The 20595-nt window shown below is 36.9% G+C and overlaps 1 protein-coding gene across 1 annotated transcript in view; it reads right to left on the reverse strand.

Annotated features, from left to right (window-relative positions):
* Positions 1 to 1797: 1797 nt before the first annotated feature.
* The window catches only part of ngef (neuronal guanine nucleotide exchange factor), a 37425-nt gene continuing 18627 nt past the window's right edge, over positions 1798 to 20595 (reverse strand). Inside the window, exons 6-15 of the mRNA XM_067450207.1 lie at positions 20393 to 20553; positions 17268 to 17420; positions 12555 to 12684; positions 11612 to 11686; positions 7750 to 7839; positions 4880 to 5043; positions 4549 to 4707; positions 4385 to 4464; positions 2987 to 3091; positions 1798 to 2719 (exon numbers count right to left, since the gene is read on the reverse strand). Coding sequence (XP_067306308.1) covers positions 2502 to 2719; positions 2987 to 3091; positions 4385 to 4464; positions 4549 to 4707; positions 4880 to 5043; positions 7750 to 7839; positions 11612 to 11686; positions 12555 to 12684; positions 17268 to 17420; positions 20393 to 20553 — 1335 coding nt within the window. The 3' untranslated portion in view covers positions 1798 to 2501. The remainder of the gene's footprint in view (positions 2720 to 2986; positions 3092 to 4384; positions 4465 to 4548; positions 4708 to 4879; positions 5044 to 7749; positions 7840 to 11611; positions 11687 to 12554; positions 12685 to 17267; positions 17421 to 20392; positions 20554 to 20595) is intronic.

Genomic DNA, 20595 nt, shown 5'->3' on the forward strand with positions numbered 1-20595 from the left:
CATTATAACATTTAACACACACAAATGTATCTAATATGATAAACAGCACTGCGTTACCCCACATACACATGAGCTGAAGAAGTGGAGAGCACTCATCTGCAGTGTAATAAAAGCTCAGTGAAATCAAGCGGCATCAAGCAACGCCTTTGTTTTGAATAAGCGACCTCTAGTGGTGAAAATGACATTGTGGCTTTAAACAACCGGTCACACTGAGGCACTTTTCATCATTCAAATGATTCCTGATGGATAAAATCAAGTCTCATCTTATTTTTTTACACATTGATGTTTTACAAAATTAAATAATAATAATACTCTGACATCCAAGAAAGACACAAAAGTGGGTGTTTGTCATTTATTATGAGACGGGGGATGACAAGGTCTCAACATTCAAGATGTATTTCATTAACAATAAATTATCTTTTTACAAAATGAAATGGGACAATTATTTGGCAATAAATCTTTACCACATGTTTTCATATGAACATGCCCACAACTATAAAAACACACACTCCAGCTGAGCAGCAAGATCTCTCGTGGAAGTTACATTCTCTTGGAAAAGATGGTTAAACTCGGTCCAAACCAGATGCGACATAATAAAGTGACAAAAGCATCTATTCTTCATAAATGGAAGGTTTTGCCCTAACTAGTTATAACAAGCATCATGCTCCAAATATATAAAAAAAAGTGCCTAAAATCTACTTTTGTGTTTCACAAAAGAAAATAGAGCAGGTTTGGAAGCACACAAGGACGAATTATCATTTTTGGGTGTACTGTGCCTTTAAGGAAAGTCGGCTCACTTGGCAGCCATCTTGTTCGCACTTCCAGACAGCTATTTTCTAATCAATTGCATTTCATATTTGCTTATTTTCATAAGGAATATGTCCAAAATCACTCTTAAAATCACTTAAGAAAGTATTGTTTTGAATAAGTAATTACTTCACGACTGTTTAAAAAGTACATTCTATATAGGCGTGGTCTCAAATGGCACCCTAAACATTTGCGGTCGTTCGCAGTTTCGTGACTTAACGGCACTTTGACTGTCGGGAAGAAAACCGCTGTGGAGCGGTTGCATCGATCGAGAGTGCATATCGAACGCAAAGGGGGTGCCCGTGAGAAACCTAAAATAACTAAATGGGACACCGTACACTGAATGGACTTAACGGACATGCGCACACGGCAGCCATATTGTTAGTCCACAATGCCGAAAGTGCATATGAGGAGCGCCATTTGGGACAGGGGCATAGTATGAATGTAATCTGACATTATTGACAAATCCTCTCCTGTTGCCTCATGGGACAGTAAAGTGTCCATCAAACGCACACGTCAGAATCTCGCCAGAAGCTGTAGGTCATCCGGCAACTTTTCGCCTAATTTTTATTTTAGTACTGTGAATTCAGACGTGCAGAAAAAAAATAAAAAATAAAACTGTGACAAAAGAAGTATGTGCCATAGACGTGTGGACCAAAGACCGAAATCTCAAAAAATATGTCAAGATTACATTCCAATAACAGACTTAAATGCAAATCTAGCAAAAATTATATGCAAACCACCATTTTTTAACAGTATAAAGAGACTTGAGTGATCAAAAAGGTGCTTGGTTGGCATTAAACATCACTGTGTCATGTGACATCACTGAGCATTTTCACTTTCAGTGTGAACAAATGAAAAGTTCCCATGTCGCATCTGGTTAGGACAAGGTGTTAGACTGGTTTAACAAGATTACTCTCGTGTGTGTAGTGTGTTTGTGCAGTAAAAACATTATTTAATGTGTGTGTGTGTGTGTGTGGGTGCGTGTGTGTGTGTGTGTGTGGGTGCGTGTGTGTGTGTGTGATTATACACACACTCATGTGACACGTGCAAAAAACGCCTTTGTTCTTCATCTGCATTTTTTACTTCCATGTTTCACGTTGTAAGAACATGAAAAACAAAACAAAAAAATCGCATTTAAAACTCCAGATATGTGCAGGTGATTTACTTTGTTCATTTTATCTCTTCTTTTTCTCGTTTTGTTCTTCAAGTGGATGAGAGGAGAATGAGCTCCACACGGTACAGTACATCCTCTTTGTCCTCAGAGGTTAGTTTAAAAACACAAACCTGTAATGTCAGTAAAGGTGTGACCATGCACATTAATACATTCCTTTTTGAGAGAAGCATTATGACGTTACAAAAGTCCTGACGTAGCGTTAGCTTTTTCCTTCACCTCATATGCGGCAACGTCAGAAAAGTGGTCCCCGTGTGTGATTGTGGAAGTTGAAATCCTTCATGCTAACAGCGTGTTAGGACTGTATGGAAGCAGCGATTCAAAAACACAAGTGCTTATAGTGCAAGAGCTGTTCCTCGACCCCGTCAAGTCCTCAAGAGTGACGCCGGACACGTATTCAATAAAACACTGGACACAGAATGACTATCAGTCCACCGTACATCTAGATGACGTCGCTTCCGGGTCAGGAATTAGGAGAAGGAATGGTGGCGGTTATGTGGTGTCATTTCTCGCTCCTCATCTACAGGTCAGTCCAGGTTGGAGTGTACTGGGGGCTTTTAGCTGGGCGGCGCCCCCTGGAGGCGGCCCGGGCCCCCTGCGCTCCTTCCTGAACCTGCTGGATCCGCTGACACTCTTTGAGGTTCTGAGCCCGAATTTCTGCGCTCATGATCTTCTCCACCACCCGGGTGGGGAACCATCCTCTCTCTCCATCATGCAGCCTTTCACCAAACATCCAGCCTGAGGGAAAGAGATGAACATGCAGTGGAGGTTCAGAGAAATCAAAAACAGGAAGGACATGCCACAAAAATAGTAAAAAGAACAGACCACAGGAAGCAACAGGGCGAGAGACGAGCACATGATGCATACTTCAAAGACACAGACATGGTCTTGCCAAAAACAGCAAAGACTGATGAAGCTGCAAGGCTTTTACGTAAGACTTGAGTGTAAACATTGACAGACTTTTCAGGGCGCATAGTGTGTGCCGGTGTGTTTGTGATCTCTTACCGTCATCTGTACACTCCAGGATGTGAAGCACATCAGCCATTTCTACAGAGAGCTCATCAGGTTCCTGAGAGGAGTACGACTGGATACACTGAACCTGCGGAGAATCTGACACACACACGCAAAAACAATAAATCAAACTGCACACTGATACAAAGAAACACATACATTACATGTATAGAACATTGATTTGTAATATTAAAAATAAGAAATATATATATATATATATATATATATATATATATATATATATATATATATATATATATATATATATATATATATATTATAATTTTATAAATAAAAATATAATGTATAACACGAATTCAACACATGACGGATAAAAAAAAAATTATATATATATATATATATATATATATATATATATATATATATATATATATATATAACAATTACATTATTTTATATTATAAATAAAATACATATTTTGATATTTTAAATTAAATATATATCATACTTCTTACATTAATTATTTTATAATTTTATAAATACAAAAATATATATAACACTAATTCAACTCATGACAGAATAAAACTATTATTATTATTATTACATTACATTTTAGTATATATATATATATAAATAATTGATTTATAATATAATTCAATTAAATATTATATATCATACATATTACATTAATTATTTTGTCATTTTATAAATACTAATTCAATTATAAACACTAATTCAACTCATGACAGATTAAAATAAAACAAAAACTATATATATATATATATATATATATATATATATATATATATATATATATATATAAATACATATTAATTATTTATATTATAAATAAAATAAATATATTTACATTTTTTATTTATAATATTATAATTAAATGTAATATACATCATACTTATTACATTAATTATTTTGTAAATTTATACATAAAAAATATATATTATCATTAAATATGATCAATAATATTACTGTATTATGAGTTCATATTTTAAATAAAACATTACGTATTATAATTTTATATTATTTATTTTAATATGATTTACTCTAAAATCATTTATATAAATAAAATGATAAAATATTAAATTCAATTAAAAAAATATATATATATATATATATATCGGGACAGGGAGAAGAATTAGGACAGTAGAATATGATGAAAAGAGACTGAAAGGGACTGAGAACTGGGGGTTTGGGCCAATGACAGTCTGCTGTGGATGAAGCTAACTAGTATGATGAGGCAGGAATGGAAACATCTTAATACAAAAACAAAAAATGTATCTGGCCTGGGTCAGACAAATTCCCATTTTACATTAGCAGCTTAAGCTTTTATCAAAACCATCGTGCATTCAGTTTCCTTAGAATCTAACCATCATAGCGCCATTTTACATGTGTGCAGGCATTTATGTGATGTACCTGGCTGGTGAGTGCTGGTTGAGAGGAATCTCGTACGGCGGTTTGGAGTCAAAGCGTATATCCAGCGCAGTTTATCGCTTCTGTAAACATTCAGAGAGCCATTAGTGCACAAAGCAAATATGTAATGTAATCTGTGAGATAATGGCTCAGGACTCTGTTCTCACATGCTTTCAGTCTTGAGCATGTAGCTGACTTCTCGGTCCTCCTGGTTCTCCAGCAGTTTAAGCACAAACACAGAGGCCAGCATCTGACCCTGATCCTCCAGGTCTTCGGTCCTCAGCATGGAGCGACTGCAGGAGTCCAGGACCTGGTACTTCTCTCCACTGAGACACACATGCAATAAACAAACAGAAAATACCTGAGAAACATGCATATGGCAAACATCACATGTAAGTCGTTTAACTGACAATATTTAGTCTTAAAAAATTGTTTATTTAATTTTCATCTGTCATATTGACTTGATTTGAGCAAGTGTGAGCTGATGACACCACAGACCTGGAGGTGCGTTTGGTGATGAGCAGCAGGTTATTGAACAGGAACAGGTAAATGGGGTGGTAGAGTTTGCGGCTGCGCATGGTCCTCGTGCTCTTGGGTCCAGACATCTGCTGCACCTCACCCTTCTTCAGCAGCCAGCGGGAGTGCGAAATCACTGGCACTGACTGAAAATAAAGAGATAGTAGACTTTTTTTAATGCAATCATTTACAAGCCCTCATGCTGATGCTCCTAAACCCAATTATGTGGAACACAAAATGAGATGATAAACGAATGTTCACTTTGATCGTTTTTATAGCATGAACATGAATAGTAGTCACTCTCCACAATGAGCTATACTCCAGCTCTCACATTATTCAAGAGGTGCAAATTTGCAAAGTTTGACATTAAAGGGGGGGTGAAATGCTGTTTCATGCACACTGAGCTTTTTACACTGTTAAAGACTTGGATTCCTAAACATAGACAAACTTTCAAAAACTAAGTTGGACGTTTGATGGAGTATTTCTGTGTCAAAAATACTCCTTTCCGGTTTCTCACAAGTTTCGGCGAGTTTTTTTCGAGTATGGGTTCCGCTTGACGTTAATAGAGCGGAAGGTCCTTGTATGGGCCGTACGGGCTCTTCTCCCGGTAGGGTGCGCGCGCGCGCGTGACTAGAGCGAGAGAGGAAATGCACGCCCATAAACACTCGCTCAGGTGCAGACCCACTCGTCTGAGCAACACTTCTGTCGTGCCGCGCTCCACTTTATTCCTATGGGTGACGTCGAGCGACTTCAATGCGTCCACATAGCATTCTGGGAAGGCAGCGCTGCATTTGAACCGATTTGAACGCAGAAATGACGGGAAGCTTCACAACATCGCTTCAGTCGTGTAGCAAAAGTGGATCTCCACAGTCACTGCTGTCTCAGGACTTCACCAAATCAACAGTTACCAAAGAAGTGTTTTTGACGGAGCGGTCCCAAAGATAAAAGTTCCCGGTCATGCTTTGGAAGCAGGCGATGAGTAAAACCCAGTCAAATGTCTGTGTTGTTGGCTATCGTTGCACAAAGCGTGCTTCCTCATTCAAATGCTCTAACGGTTACTCCATTGTTGTTCTATGTATAACGTTACACTAGTCTGACATGCAAAACCGTTTTGCTTGCTACTGCTAAGGTTTAGTCACATACAATAGTCCATAAACCGAATCATGTCCTCATAAACTGCGAGTAAACACACACAAATGTTGACAGGCCACTAAATACAGTACATACCACAGAGACGGACGTCCTGATGTTGTTGCTTCTCCTGTTCAATTTATTCCAGCCTCCGGATCTGATTCTGGATCATATATCTATTATTTGAATCTGATTGATAGCCATGGTATATTAGGGTAGCGTTTTCTTCTCCACGCTTGAGGACGTCACCACTTTGTGCGAGCTCGTCGTTCTTTAGCTCCGCCCACTCGGTACGCCTCCAGCCGCTCGTTTTTTTCCGGAAAGACTTGGTACAGCCTATATTTCTTTTATATTTTATATTTCTTTATTTTATCTATTGAATAAAATGCATAATTTCAATAAGCACATGCACATGATCTACTTCACAGCTACTGCACAAGAGATGTTCAGGGCGTAACGGCTTAAATTTCAGTCTGTTCATCACATACAGCTATTACCTTATTTTCTGGATAAAACTTACACCTACTAATATGTTAATATTAATCACACTGGTCCAAAATGTAATTGTTGAAAGAAAAACAGTTACATAAAATAAACAGACTTGAATAATGTTAAATACCAGAAAATAAAACGTGACGCTTACATACATTAGATATAGTAATACGAAATAAATCCGAGAGGTTTCTGACCCCTCCATAGACAGCAACACCTTTCAAGGCTCAGAAAGGTAGTAAAGACATCATTAAAATAGTCCATGTGACTCCAGTGGTTCAACCTTAATGTTATGAAGTGACAAGAATACTGTTTGTACGCAAAAAACAAAGCAACAAAAATACTGACTGACACGAAACCGAAGAAATTGTTGAATAAAAACGTTATTTTTGTTTGTTTTTTGCGCACAAAAAGTACATTTACATTTTACATTTAATCAGTTAGCAGATGCTTTTATCCAAAGCGACTTACAAAAGAGAAAGCAATAGAAGCAACGAAACAAACAAGGGCAACAGCCTGCAAGTGCTGTAAGAAGTCTCAGTTAATCGAGCACAGTACACTAACAAAGTTTTTTTTTTTTAAACAAAAAAGAAAATTGAATAGGATAGTTAAGTGTTAGTCTTTATTGGTCAGGTGCAGCTGGAAAAGATGCATCTTAAGATGTTTTTTGAAAATGGCTACAGACTTGGCAGCACCAATTGAGATCCCACCAGGTGGGAATGGTCCAGAAAAAAGGTCTGTGAGAGTGATTTCATGCCTCTTTGGGATGGCACCACGAGGTGTCGTTCACTTGCAGAACACAAGCTTCCGGAGGGTGTGTAAGTCTGAACAAGCGAGTTGAAGAATTATTGTCGCTTTATTAAATTAAGGTTGAACCACTGGAATCAGAGACTATTTTAACTATGTTTACACTACCTTTCTAGACCTTAAAAGTGTTAATTAAATTGCTGTCTATGGTGGGGTCAGAGAGCTCTCAAATTTAATCAAAAATATCTTCATTTGTGTTCTGAAGATGAACGAAGGTCTTACGGGTTTGGAATGACATGAGGGTGAGGAATTAATGACAGAATTTACATTTTTGGGTGAACCAACCCTTTCATTTGATTGCATGGGGACAAGGCAGCTTTAACAGTTTTGAAGCTTTTTATACAGTTTTAATCTAATTTCAGCTTCGTTCAGGGTTATGACAAGACATATTTCCAATGAATCGTTTGACTTCTTTTGTGTACCTTTGACTTGAATTCAAGCGTTTTTTCGATGCTGATCAGCTCCTCGGTGCGACTCATCTTCCTCACACCTTCATTACACTCCTTCACAATCTGAGAACAAACAAAAAAACACACCCACATGGTCATTTATATATTAGGGGGGGATTTCCTATTCACTTCTATTTTAACATGCGATACTTATAGGTACTCTGCACTAACCCAAATACTCACCCAACCCTTGAAAAACAACTTTAGGTGTTTTAGATACAAAATAGACCATTATTTAGCCCATTTTAAACTGATTTCATTATGGGAATATCTCCAGTTCATCTGGTTTTACCATTTCATCAGAAATGATGTCATCGCTGTTAAAATAACAAACTCCCACACACAAGAACAAGTTTGTCTAAGTAACACTTACAAGTTTCACCCCAACTAGGAGGAGCTCAAGTATTAGCTGTTTTCCAAAGGTTTAACAAATCTTTTTAAATGTGCAAACTGCAGATGGACTCTTCCCATATATCTGAATCATATGATTAGTAAAAAAAAAGACATATTCTGAGTATTGGTAACAAAAAAAGTGTTGTGATGACATGTACAAACCAACCACACCAAAATGGCAGCAGTCTTAAGAGTTTAAAATGGTCCAATACCTTTACATAATTGTATTTCTATTTTGTGTATGCCATTTTATTATATCAAGTGGTCATCGATGCACTTAAAGGCACAATATGTAAGATTTTTAGATTCAAATATCCAAATACCACTAGAACAGCGTTATATATTTCGTTGATTCGTGTACTTACATTATCCCAAATGTATCCAAAAATTAAATCCAAAGAAATAAGAAATTTTAACCAGGACTGTGTCGCCTATCAATGACATCATACCCGTATTACCCTCAGTTTTCAGGTTTTATTTTGTACAAACACTAAAGACGCTTTAATATATTATGTGTTTTGTTTTGATAAATTAATCATTGCTGTATAGCTCAACATAGTTAGTCTTATTGTTTAAATCTAGTTTTTATATATGGATCTTCTATGGATCTTCAGTGTGCTATAAGTGTCTCATAGTAGCCACCGAACGATTAGCAAAGATTAGCGTTATAGCATTTAACACACACAAATGTATCTAATATGATAAACAGTGCTCCATTACCAGTGGTGTAAAGTAACAAATTACAAATATTCTCGTTACTGTAATTGAGTAGTTTTTCTCAGGAATTGTACTTTTTTAAGTAGTTTAAAAACAGTGTACTTTTACTTGAGTACATTTTAAGCGCTGTATCGGTACTTTAACTGCGCTATTTTCTCTAAACCTGCCGTCACTACATTATGTTTATTTATTTTCCTAACAACGTGATTGGCTAAGACGAATTATCAGTCCTGTGTGTCCATGCTTCACGCGCGTGACTCCCGTCAAATCAACCACAGCGACCAGCCTAGAGCGAGAGCATGCGCACTTTATGAAAAGGGGGTAAGTGCTTACTACTGTATAATGACTGCAGTCGTCAAATCGCCTTAAACAATTACTACAAACGGACCGCAGAATATTACATTTTCTAATACATGCATAAATAGTCTGTATTCTGTTAGCGCTGCACAAGCTCGCAGTGCCATCTGCTGGAAACTCTTCATTTAGCTCGATTATTTGCCAGGCTTCAGTGCAAGAGGCTTAACCGATCATCACTGCTAGATCTTTGTCTCTTCAGTCGATTTCTTTTAACATGTAAACGAATTAAACCTGCTTTCTGAAGTGCATATTTTAATGTAATGTGTTCTTTACAGTACAGGCCGAAAGTTTGGACACATTACTATATGCAATGTTTTTGAAAGAAGTTTCTTCTGCTCATCAAGCCTACAGTTATTTGATCAAAAATACAGAATTTATTTTCATATTGTGATATATTATTACAATTAAACATATTTGGTTTTTAATGTATTATACTTTAAATGATAATTTATTTCTGTGATCCAAAGCTGAATTTTCAGGATCTTTCCTCTTTCCTCATCTTTCCATGATCCTTCAGAAATCATTTTGATATTCTGATTTATTATGAGTGTTGGAAACAGTTCTGCTGCCTAATATATTTGATGAATAAAAGGTTCAAAAGAGCTGCATTTATTCAAAATAAAAACATTTTCAAATACTATAAATCTCCTTTACTATCAATTTTTATAAATTTAACACAGCCTTGCTGAATACAATTATTGATTTATTTCATAAAAAGAAAGAAAAGAAAAAAATGACTGACCCCAAATTACTGGCCAGTAGTGTATATTGTTGTTACAAACGATTTCTATTTTCAAAACTTTTTTTATTTTTATTTTACGTTTTATTCATCAAAGTATTGTTTTTAAAAAAGTATCACAGGTTATGAAAAAATATTAAGCAGAACTGTTTCCAACTTTGAAAATGAATCATCATATTAGAATGATTTCTGAAGGATCATGATCACTGAAGACAGGAGTAATGATCCTGAAAATTCAGCTTTGATCACAGAAATAAAGGATCATTTCAACTATAATTAATTGAAAACAAACTATTTTAAATATATCACAATATTAGATTTTTTTCTGTATTTTTGATCAAATAACTGCAGGCTTGATGAGCAGAAGAAACTTCTTTTAAAAACATTACAAATAGTAATGTGTCCAAACTTTTGGCCTGTACTGTATATAGCAAATAACTTTTATAAAACATCAGATTCATATTTAAATCAGGTTTATTTTTTAATTGCAAGCAAAAATAATTAGTGGTGAAAACCATTTACTCGAGTTACTCGATTCTGATTTCTATTCGTTTTACAGAGAAAACGTCCATTGAAATTAAAGCATGAATGCGTCTTGAAAAGAAATAACTTTTCTTTGAAACGAAAGATTTTTTTAATGTTTTTTTTTTTTTTTTTTACATAAAATTGTTAATGTACAACGCTTTGCAACCTTTTTTAATTACCTACATGAAAACCTCTACAGAATGGTTGTCATAAATGTTCCCAGATTATTGGTTGATTTCTCAAATATTACATGGCTTTATTCTTAGTGCTAACAGTCAAAAATAAAAATAAATATGGAAATATTTTTGGTGATATGTTTTTTGTTCTTACTGAGAGTCCTCCATAAAATGTAAGATACATTTTTAATTTGCAGGGTATAAGGTGGCCTAATATTCATAGCATAATACTCACTACTCATTACTCTTGAGTACTTTTAAAACGGCTACATTTTACTCCTACTTTGAGTAGTATTTAGGACAGGTACTTGTAATTCTAAATTAAATTTTTTGACAAGTAACAGTACTTCTACTTGAGTATGCTTTTTCAGTACTCTTTCCACCACTGTGCGTTACTCCACATACGCATGAGCCGAAGAAGCGAAAAAGCACTCGTCTGCGGCAGAATAAAAGCTCATCGGATCAAGGGTCATCAAGCAACGCCTTTGTTTTGAATATGTGACCTCTAGTGGTGAAAAATCACATATTGTGGCTTTATATATTGTGCAAAAGCATATAGCGGTGAATTAATGTAGTGATGATATACTTCCTGATGCATCAAAGCACCACATGGATACATTTTGGCATTATGATTGTAGCCATAAACAAATAATTTGAGTCATATTATGTAATTCCAACATGACGTGTACCCAGCAATAATCGCTTTAAGACGTTTAAAAAAAAAAAACAATTAAGAACAAAAACCATCAATCCACCGCACAGCTGTTAAAGTCATTTCGTGGGTGTTTCTGCAAGTACAAGAGGTGTGGCACGGTAACCTTGGTACCGTAGACAACAGGGTAAGACGTGCTTGACAGGTGAAAGTCCACAGACAATAAAACCTAATGACAAGGCTTATTACCACACCCTGAAATCAAAACACACTTACCCTTTCCAACTCTTGATGTGCTAATATAGCTGTCTTTTCTCTGTCAGAATTTTCCTCCACCTTCTTGAGAATATTCTGGAACGCAAAGAAGCAATTTTGATGAAGGCCACATTTACCAACACAGAACACACTACTCAAAAACCGCACACAAATGCAATGCAGTGTTTACATTAATAATGTACAAACAAACTATAAATATGAATTCAGAGCAATTTACAAATATTCATGGAGTTTAAAATGTGTTAATAGTGCCAGATTTCTGAGACAGGCTAAGGGTGCGTCTCAATCAGTTCCCTAGCTCCAAAGCTTGTGAATCAGTGTATTGTGTTTTCGGGCACAGGTAAGGGACATTAAAGGACACTGGCTCTCTACACACTGGGACACAGATGGCTCCATTTCCGGCAACAACGTTCTCATTGTATAACATCATTACTGATATCAATGAACAACAGCAGAGCTGATATCTTTCTGACATTACTTACAATGTAATTTAAAATACATTATGATATAATACTTTGCTTGTTACATATACATGCAACATTTTAGCCGTAAATAAATTCTAAATGTTAGCAGTGTACCTATCTAGTGATGTATTTTTATCCTAAAATATAATCAAATAATGGTAATTCTATTTTTCGTTATGCGTAGTGAGGTGGCTCAGGTGATTTAAGTTTCGTGCTTCATAAGTTCCACTAAGAGAACAAAGTGAGCATCGATACACCCTGGGCTTTTGTGCTGTATTGTGGGACTTTCTAGGGAGTGAACGTTTCAGTGCCCTGGAAAGATTCTGCGATTGATACAGCCCTTAAAATGTCCGACTCTCTTATCAGTGCCCTGATCACTGAAGCTGAATGAGACGCACCCTAAGCCAATTCTAAGATATTTGCTTGTCTTTTCATGCATATGCAAGTTATTCGAGACCTCAAAATTGGCTGACCCTTACCTGTACAAGTAGCTTGAGTCGTGTGATTCGCTGGAAGGGGAGGATGAGGAAGGAGGTAAACGAGAGGCCCTTCACTTTCGGCTGATTCTCCAGGATGGATATGTTCTCTCGGAAAAGAGCGTTTTCTTGTCTGAAAGATACAGACATACTCTTGACATTTATGTGCAATCATGTGAATGCAAATTTTGCCAAAATGAAGAGTTGGTTTGATTGCAAAACACAGAGGAAGCTACTTAAAAAAATACAACTCCCTAAAATATAAACTACTTTATAGAACAGGAAAAGCTTTGTTGTTGAGATTTGTTTAAAACAACTGCAGTGAAGTGTTTGTTGAAGGGATAAGGTCAAATGACCTTACATTACCTCACTGTAAACTGTCAAAACAAATCATTAATAAAGTATGTTATGAGGAAGTTGAGGTTACAAAAATAAAGTTTCCTACAGAGTGGTTTTTTTCGATTTAGTGATCCTATATAAATCACACACACACACACACACACACACACACACACACACACACACACACACACACACACACACACGTCATGTTTCCATGTTTTATGGGGACTTTCCATAGGCGTAATGGATTTCATACTGTACAAACTGTACATCCTATCCCCCTACACTGCCCCTGCCCCTAAACCTACCCGTCACAGAAAACATTCTGCATTTTTACTTTAACTCATTCTGTGTGATTTATAAGATGTTTTCCTCATGGGGACCTAAAAATGTCCCCACAAGGACAAGGATTTCGGATATTGCCATCTTTGTGGGGACATTTTGTCCCCATAACGTAGGGATTACCAGGCCACACACGCACACGCACACGCGCGCACACACACGCGCACACACACACGCACACACACACACAAATCAGGCATAACATTATAGCCACTGTGCTCCTGTTAGTGGGTGGGATATATTAAGCAACAAGTGAACATTTTATCTTCAAAGTTGATGTGCTGTGTGATGTGAAAAATGGTCAAGCGTAAGGATTTGAGTGAGCTTGCCAAGGACCAAATTGTGATGGCTAGACGACTGGGTCAGTGAATCTCCAAAACAAAAACAGCTCTTGTGGGGTGTCCCTGGTCTGCAGTGGTCAGTATCTAATAAAAATGGTCCAAGGAAGAAATGCTGACCTCTGTCCACCACTGAAAGTGCCAACAGTGGGCACGTGAGCATCAGAACTGGAGCAATGGAAGAAGGTGGCCTGGTTTGATGAATCGCGTTTTCTTTTACATCACGTGGATGGATGGGTGTGTGTGCGTCTCTTACCTGGGGAACACATGGCACCAGGATGCACTATGGGAAGAAGGCATGTTGGTGGAGGCCGTGTGATGCTTTGGGTAATGTTCTGATGGGAAACCTTTGGTCCTGCCATCCACGTGGATGTTACTTTGACACGTATCTCCTACCTAAAAATTGTTGCAGACTATGTACACCCTTTCATGGAAACAGTATTCCCTGGTGGCGGTGGCCTCTTTCAGCAGGATAATGCGTCCTGCCACAAAGCAGAAATGGTTCAGGAATGGTTTGAGGAGCACAACAACGAGTTTGTTGCGAAGAAGAGTTTAAACCACTTTCAAAGCTCACAACTAAAAGTGAAACAAGCCAAAGAAACGGAAATGGACAAGATCAGCAACTTATGCAAAGTTGATTTAATTACTGTACTCCATATCACAAGGATAATTTGCATAATGCACATTTTAGTTGCAGCTAGTGTCATGTTCAATGGCCCGAGGTAGAATGCTTCCTGCAGATTACATTACATACACCATATATTATCTACTGTTAAAAAAAGAAACACTCATTGTGTGACTGATTAGAATTTTGATTCCTTTATAACAAATGGAAGGTCAAGTAAGACACCTGGCACAGGATACATTACTATAGCTAAAAGTACTAGTCATTCTGTGCATACAGAAACTTTGGAATAGAACACATACTATATATTGTAGATGAAAACAAGCCTAATATTTCACCTGGATTTGACAGATATATGCAGAGTTTAGCCTGTTGTCCAGCAGGGGGGCTATGAATCAACCTGCCTATAAAATAAGAGTTTTGACAGCACACTCTAAAAAATGCTAGGTTGCTTTTAACCCATGTCTGGGTCAAATATGGACAAACCAAACCGTTTAAATTGTTAAATTAAATGTTAAACCCAACGGTTGGGTTTGTCCATATTTGACCCGAACATGGGTTGAAAACAGCCCAGCATTTTTCAGAGTGCATCACTTCCATTAAACTACTTATTCTTAATTTTGCATTTTACTGCTTAAAGATAAAAATAGGGTTAATTGTTGTAGAAAAATAATTAGTATGATATCGCCTCTAGGACAACACAATGAACTACATGAAATGAACTTAACTAGGTCACAAAGCAGGAAGATGGTGCATGAGGTTAGACTTTACCTACATGAACCTGTGTGGTTTAACAACAACAAAATGTGCTTGTTTCTGATGAACAACCTCGCTGTGGTTTTGGCTGTAATACACACACAGGCTGGATTTAACCCTAATCTTAACAGGAATTAAAAGAACTAAAACTCCCCAGGCCTGAGGGCAGAAAGTCCCAAGAGCTTTACAAGGCTTAAACGCACAAATGAAAGGAGCTACACAAATGCTCACACAACACATCAGAAGACAGCGAGGACTGAAAGCCTGAAGCTTCAGGCGAGAATCCAGGTAGACAGCTGGTCTGTGGAGACACTCACACTCAATATAGAGCAGACTGGATGATTTACACAACAAACGCACACAACTGTTCCTCACTGTCCTGAAAATACCCCACAGTTACACATGCACAATCAAAAACACTCACACAAAGCTGTCATATGAAGACCTGGAATAGAATAATTATGATATTAAAAATCCATCTTTTGAGTTCCACAGAAGAAAATCGCCACCCTGATATAGTTTGGGACAACATGGAGGTGAGTGAATGATCACAATTGTTTAATTTTTTGAGGGGTGAACTATCACCGGAATAAATGTAAAGTGTCATGGAATTTTACTGAGCCAAGTAATCGTGGGAACATTGCTTGAGACACATGGATGCGTTTCTGTTATTGTTTCATGTATGAGCCACACCCACCACACAAGTAAACTCAGATTTAATTACTATAGACACATACAACGTCACAAGTTACGCCACAAAAAAAAAAAGAAACACTCTTACATTCTAAAGCTTATTACGCACAAAGACAAGGAAATTAGTTTGAACCATCGAACAGATGAATGTTGGTTTAGTTGGTGGATGTTCAGCCAAATTAGCTGGCTGATCAGCATTGTCTCTCTTGTGAAGCTGGTCGACCAAGAAACTCTTGTTAAGGCGAAACACCACAGGTGAATAGGGAAAAAGGTTTTTTAATATGCAAATGAGGAGTTATATAATTAAGTATGTGCTAATTTGCATACGTTTCAGAACATTAGTCTGAACTTTATAACTTAATGGATAAAGTCAGGTTCAATATTCTCGTTTCATTTCTCTGACATATTAGATTTAAGGGGGGTGTCAACTTCTTTTTCATGCAGACTTTAAATAATTAAGGCAAATTATATATGAACAATGTTCATATATAAACCACTCTGTAAAAAAACCTGCAACTAAAAAAAAAAGTGCAACTAAAGAGGAGATTTGTGGCTCAATGCAGGGTAAAAAATGTAATTGAAATATCTGCCTTTTAATATATTGTATCTACAGATGCAAAGTGTAACAAAATAAACAATGAAATGTGATTTTCTATCCACTTGTCTGAAAGATATGTCATGGAAGCAAAATAGCCCAATATATCAAAAACACATTCTTTTGTAGCAAATATTCTGTATCCATAAGATGACTGGCTAGACTTAGTATTTTGATATTTGAAGTCCACTTTAGACATTCTACCGACAACTACTTTGCAACCTCACATTACCTCACAACAAGTAACAATATTTATGCCGCATTTCCACCGAGCGTTATGGTTCAGTACACTATGATTTGGGACAATAAACCCTGATCCAGCTTGCGTTTGCACTGCCAACAGTACCCTTATAATAGGCGTGGTGTAGCAATCAACGTCATTCTCGGGCGAAGAAGAAAGCGACACATTAAAAAACAATAGACGACATTCAGCAGATCTTGGTCTTGCTTCACTGCTTTTTATCACAAGAAGAAGACACGCTTTGTTTGAGCCAAGGGTGCAGGCTGCAGGAAACAAATAAACAGCCGAAAAAGCATGTGCAAGTGACGAACGATTCTCTGTCAACCAATCAACGTTCTTCAGCGAGTCTAACTCCACCCTTTAGTACCAGATTACTGTGATAGATACCCCAACGGAAGGGTGCCAAAAAGTGGGGTGATTAGGGTACCATTCACAAAAATAGTGTACCGTACCACTCGTTAACCCACTAAAAGAGCAATCGCACCAAAGTTTGCTTTAATGAAACCAAACATGCTAAGTGTGAACACCTTTATTTTAATAACCCTAACCTTAAGCTGTTGGTCTACTTATACTCTAATGAGAGTTAGTTGAGATGTGGTGCAAAGTGACTTCAACTTAGTAGAATGTCTAAAGTGGACTATCGCAAAAAATTGTAACTGATTATTGTTTTAGAATAGAAAGCAAAAAATTGCCTCCAACCTGACTAATATCACTGACATAGACAACCTGACATATTTGGCCATCTTTCCCATTTTTCATATGCACAGGTAAGACATTTTCTTACAGTATCCGCCGGTAGTTCTTCTCCTGGTACGCCTGGTTGATGACGTAGGTGATGAAGACTTGGAAGTGGTTAACAGCGTGATTATAAACAATGTCGCACACGTCTGAGATCAGGATGGAATCTTCGATCCGGTGCTCCAGATCCATGAGGAACCTGAGGAAAGCATTAGGTCATCATCGTGAGACAATAACATCATTATGGCTGAGTGAATACCATTTTGTGTTCCCAATGTAGCCTGCTTCAATTGCAATCAGGAAAGTACTGTACATTTCAAAACTGTTGTGGCGACTTCAGTCTTACTTTCTTTTTCTTCTAATTAAAATGTCAACAAAGAACATTCACAAACTCAAACAATCTTAACTGGAAATGCCTGCTTGTATGTGTACTTTGAAAATTCACTGGAAAGAGTGTATTAAGAGTTCAGATGCAAAAGCCTCTAAAAGCCACTTCGGTCAAAAATGTGTCTTAATGCTCTCCGCATCTAGTATAAATTAATTAAATGCTTTCACTTCAAACCCATTAAATCCCAGGCTCAGCCCATTCAGAAGTACCGGTGCTTCGGTAGACACATAGGAGCCTGGCAAAAATGCTTATTTAAAAAAAAAAAAAGTCAGACAGACTTAGAGGCTTTTGCATTTGAAGTCTGAAGTTTTGTTTATTGGTGCTAGTGGCACAGAAATGAAACATTTCTCTTTCAAGAAACTTTAACAAACACATCTTATATAAGAAATAAACTCAAATCAATCTTGTAATCCAATGTTTCACACTGTACGAGAGCAGGTTTGGAAGGGCAGAGTTGCTCCTGACTCATGCGCATGAATCATTGCATTAGTGGGTGGATTTGCATGCTAAAGCTGACTGAATCAAATCTCCCCAACACTTTAATTTTAGCCTGTGGGCAATAATGGGTATCACGGTGAATGGGAGGAAGTTTCACTTCTGAAATATGATTGATGCAAGTTTTTTTTAGTGGAAATTATTCAAAGGCAATTAAAATTGACTGTTACGTGAAGCAAAACATGTTTGAAACATCAAGTATTGTATATTTATAAAATAAAGAAATAAATATAAAAAAAACTATTTTTTAAATTTGCACTTAAAATTAAATAATAAACTAATACTACGTAAATAATTAAATGTATTCAAAATAGATTTATTTTAGCAAATATTATGAATATATTTTCCAGATTTTTTTGTTTTTGCTGTTTTTTGTATATTTATATAAAACGATTATTATTATTTTTTGGCTTAGATTTTATATAAAATAAATTAATAAACTATTAATATATAAATTACTAAAAATATCTGAAAGAGATATATTTTAGCAAACATTATGAAGAGTTTCCTGATTCACACACACACAAATATATAATATAATTATACAAAATAGACTTCTATTCGGATTTAAAATAAATTAATAAACTATTAATATGGTATATAATATGAATTATACTATTAATAAATACATTAGTAAATGTATTCAAAATTAAAAAATATATTATGAATATATTATTGATTGCTGTAAATTTACATAACATGTATAGAAAGTTTTATTTTAAAAATATATTTTGGACACATATTTTGATTTAGAATATTTAAATTTCTATATTCACAGATCATGCATAACATTATGACTTAACTTTGTGTTGGTCCCCTTTTTGCAATCAAAACCTCCCTGACCTTTTGAGGCATGGACTCCACTAGACCCCTGAAGGTCTAGCAGCTGTGCTGTGGTATCTGCCACCAAGATGTTAGCTGCAGAACCTTTAAGTCCTGTAAGTTGCAAGGTGGGGCATCAATTGATCAGACTTATTTGTTCAGCACATCTCATAGATGCTCGATCTGATTGAGATCTGGGAAGATCAAGTCAACACCTCAAACTCGTTATTGTCCTCCTCAAACAATTCCTGAACCATTTTTGCTTTGTGTCAGGACACAAAGCAAATTCCCTTTTTTTCCTGCTGAAAGAGGCCACAGCCACCAGGGGATACCTTTTCCATGAAAGGGTGTACATGGTCTACAACAATGCTTAGGTAAGTGATGCGTGTCAAAGTAACATCCTCATGGATGGCAGGACCAAAGGTTTCCCAGCAGAACATTACCCAAAGCATCACACGGCCTCCGCCGGCTTGCCTTCTTCCCATAGTGCATCCTGGTGCCATGTGTTCCCCAGGTAAGCGACGCACACGTACCCGCCATCCGTGATTCATCAGACCAAGCCACCTTCTTCCATTGCTCTGTGGTCCAGTTCTGATGCTCACGTGTCCACTGTTGCCATTTCTGACGGTAGACAGGGGTCAGCATGGGTACTCTGACTGGTCTGCGGCAGTGTAGCCCCATACACAACAAACAGCAATGCATTGCGTATTCTGACACCTTTCTATCAGAACCATCTTTCACTTCTTGAACAATTTGAGCTACAGTAGCTCGTATGTTTGATCGGACCACACGGGCCAGCCTTCGCTCCTCACGTGCATCCATGAGCCTTGGCCGCCCACAACTCTGTCGCCGGTTCACACTGTTCCTTCCTTGGACTACTTTTGACAGATACTGTACACTGCAGACCGGGAACAGCCCACGAGAGCTGCAGTTTTGGAGATGCTCTGACCCAGTCCTTTAGCCATCACAATTTGGCCCTTGTCAAACTCGCTCTAATCCTCACGCTTGCATAATCAGTATTATTCACTTCACCTGTCAGTGCTCATAATGTCATGCTTGATCAGTGTATATTAAAAATAAATATATTTTAGCATTTCTATTGGTATGTTTTGGTCAGTTTTTGTATGTTTACACAATATATATACATTTATGAAGAAAAATAAGAAGAATGTTAGAGAAGAAGAAGAAGAAGAAGAAGAGATATATTCTTGATTTCCACTGATTAATTTTTGTCTGCTTTTTGTATAATTTTAAAATAAAATGCATATTTTTTTGTTCAAATTTAACTGATGCAGACACTGAAAATGTTATAATATGAAAAAGCCACTGTGGTCTAGGTAATTATTACAAAACACTATTGTCCTGTTGACCTCCTTCATAAAATAGAAGCATTAAAGACTGACAATGAGAAATCACAAGTGTATGAAACTGAATGCCAACAGCATACGTTTCCCACAAACACACACCTCTCGCTTGCCTTCATGACGTCCTCAATGTTGGAGAACAGGAAGTGCATGTCAGACTGACTCAAGGTGTTGACAAGCACAGGGTTGCGTAGAAAGTGCGTCTCCAGCAGCTCCAGGCTTTTGTAGTACGACGCCTCAGAGGTCACCAGTTCAAACATGGCCTACAGAAAAAGACAGAGACACGTTAGTTTGATGTGTACTGA

This window comes from Pseudorasbora parva, chromosome 8 (genome assembly GCF_024679245.1).
Source record: "Pseudorasbora parva isolate DD20220531a chromosome 8, ASM2467924v1, whole genome shotgun sequence".
Taxonomy (NCBI): Eukaryota; Metazoa; Chordata; class Actinopteri; order Cypriniformes; family Gobionidae; genus Pseudorasbora; species Pseudorasbora parva.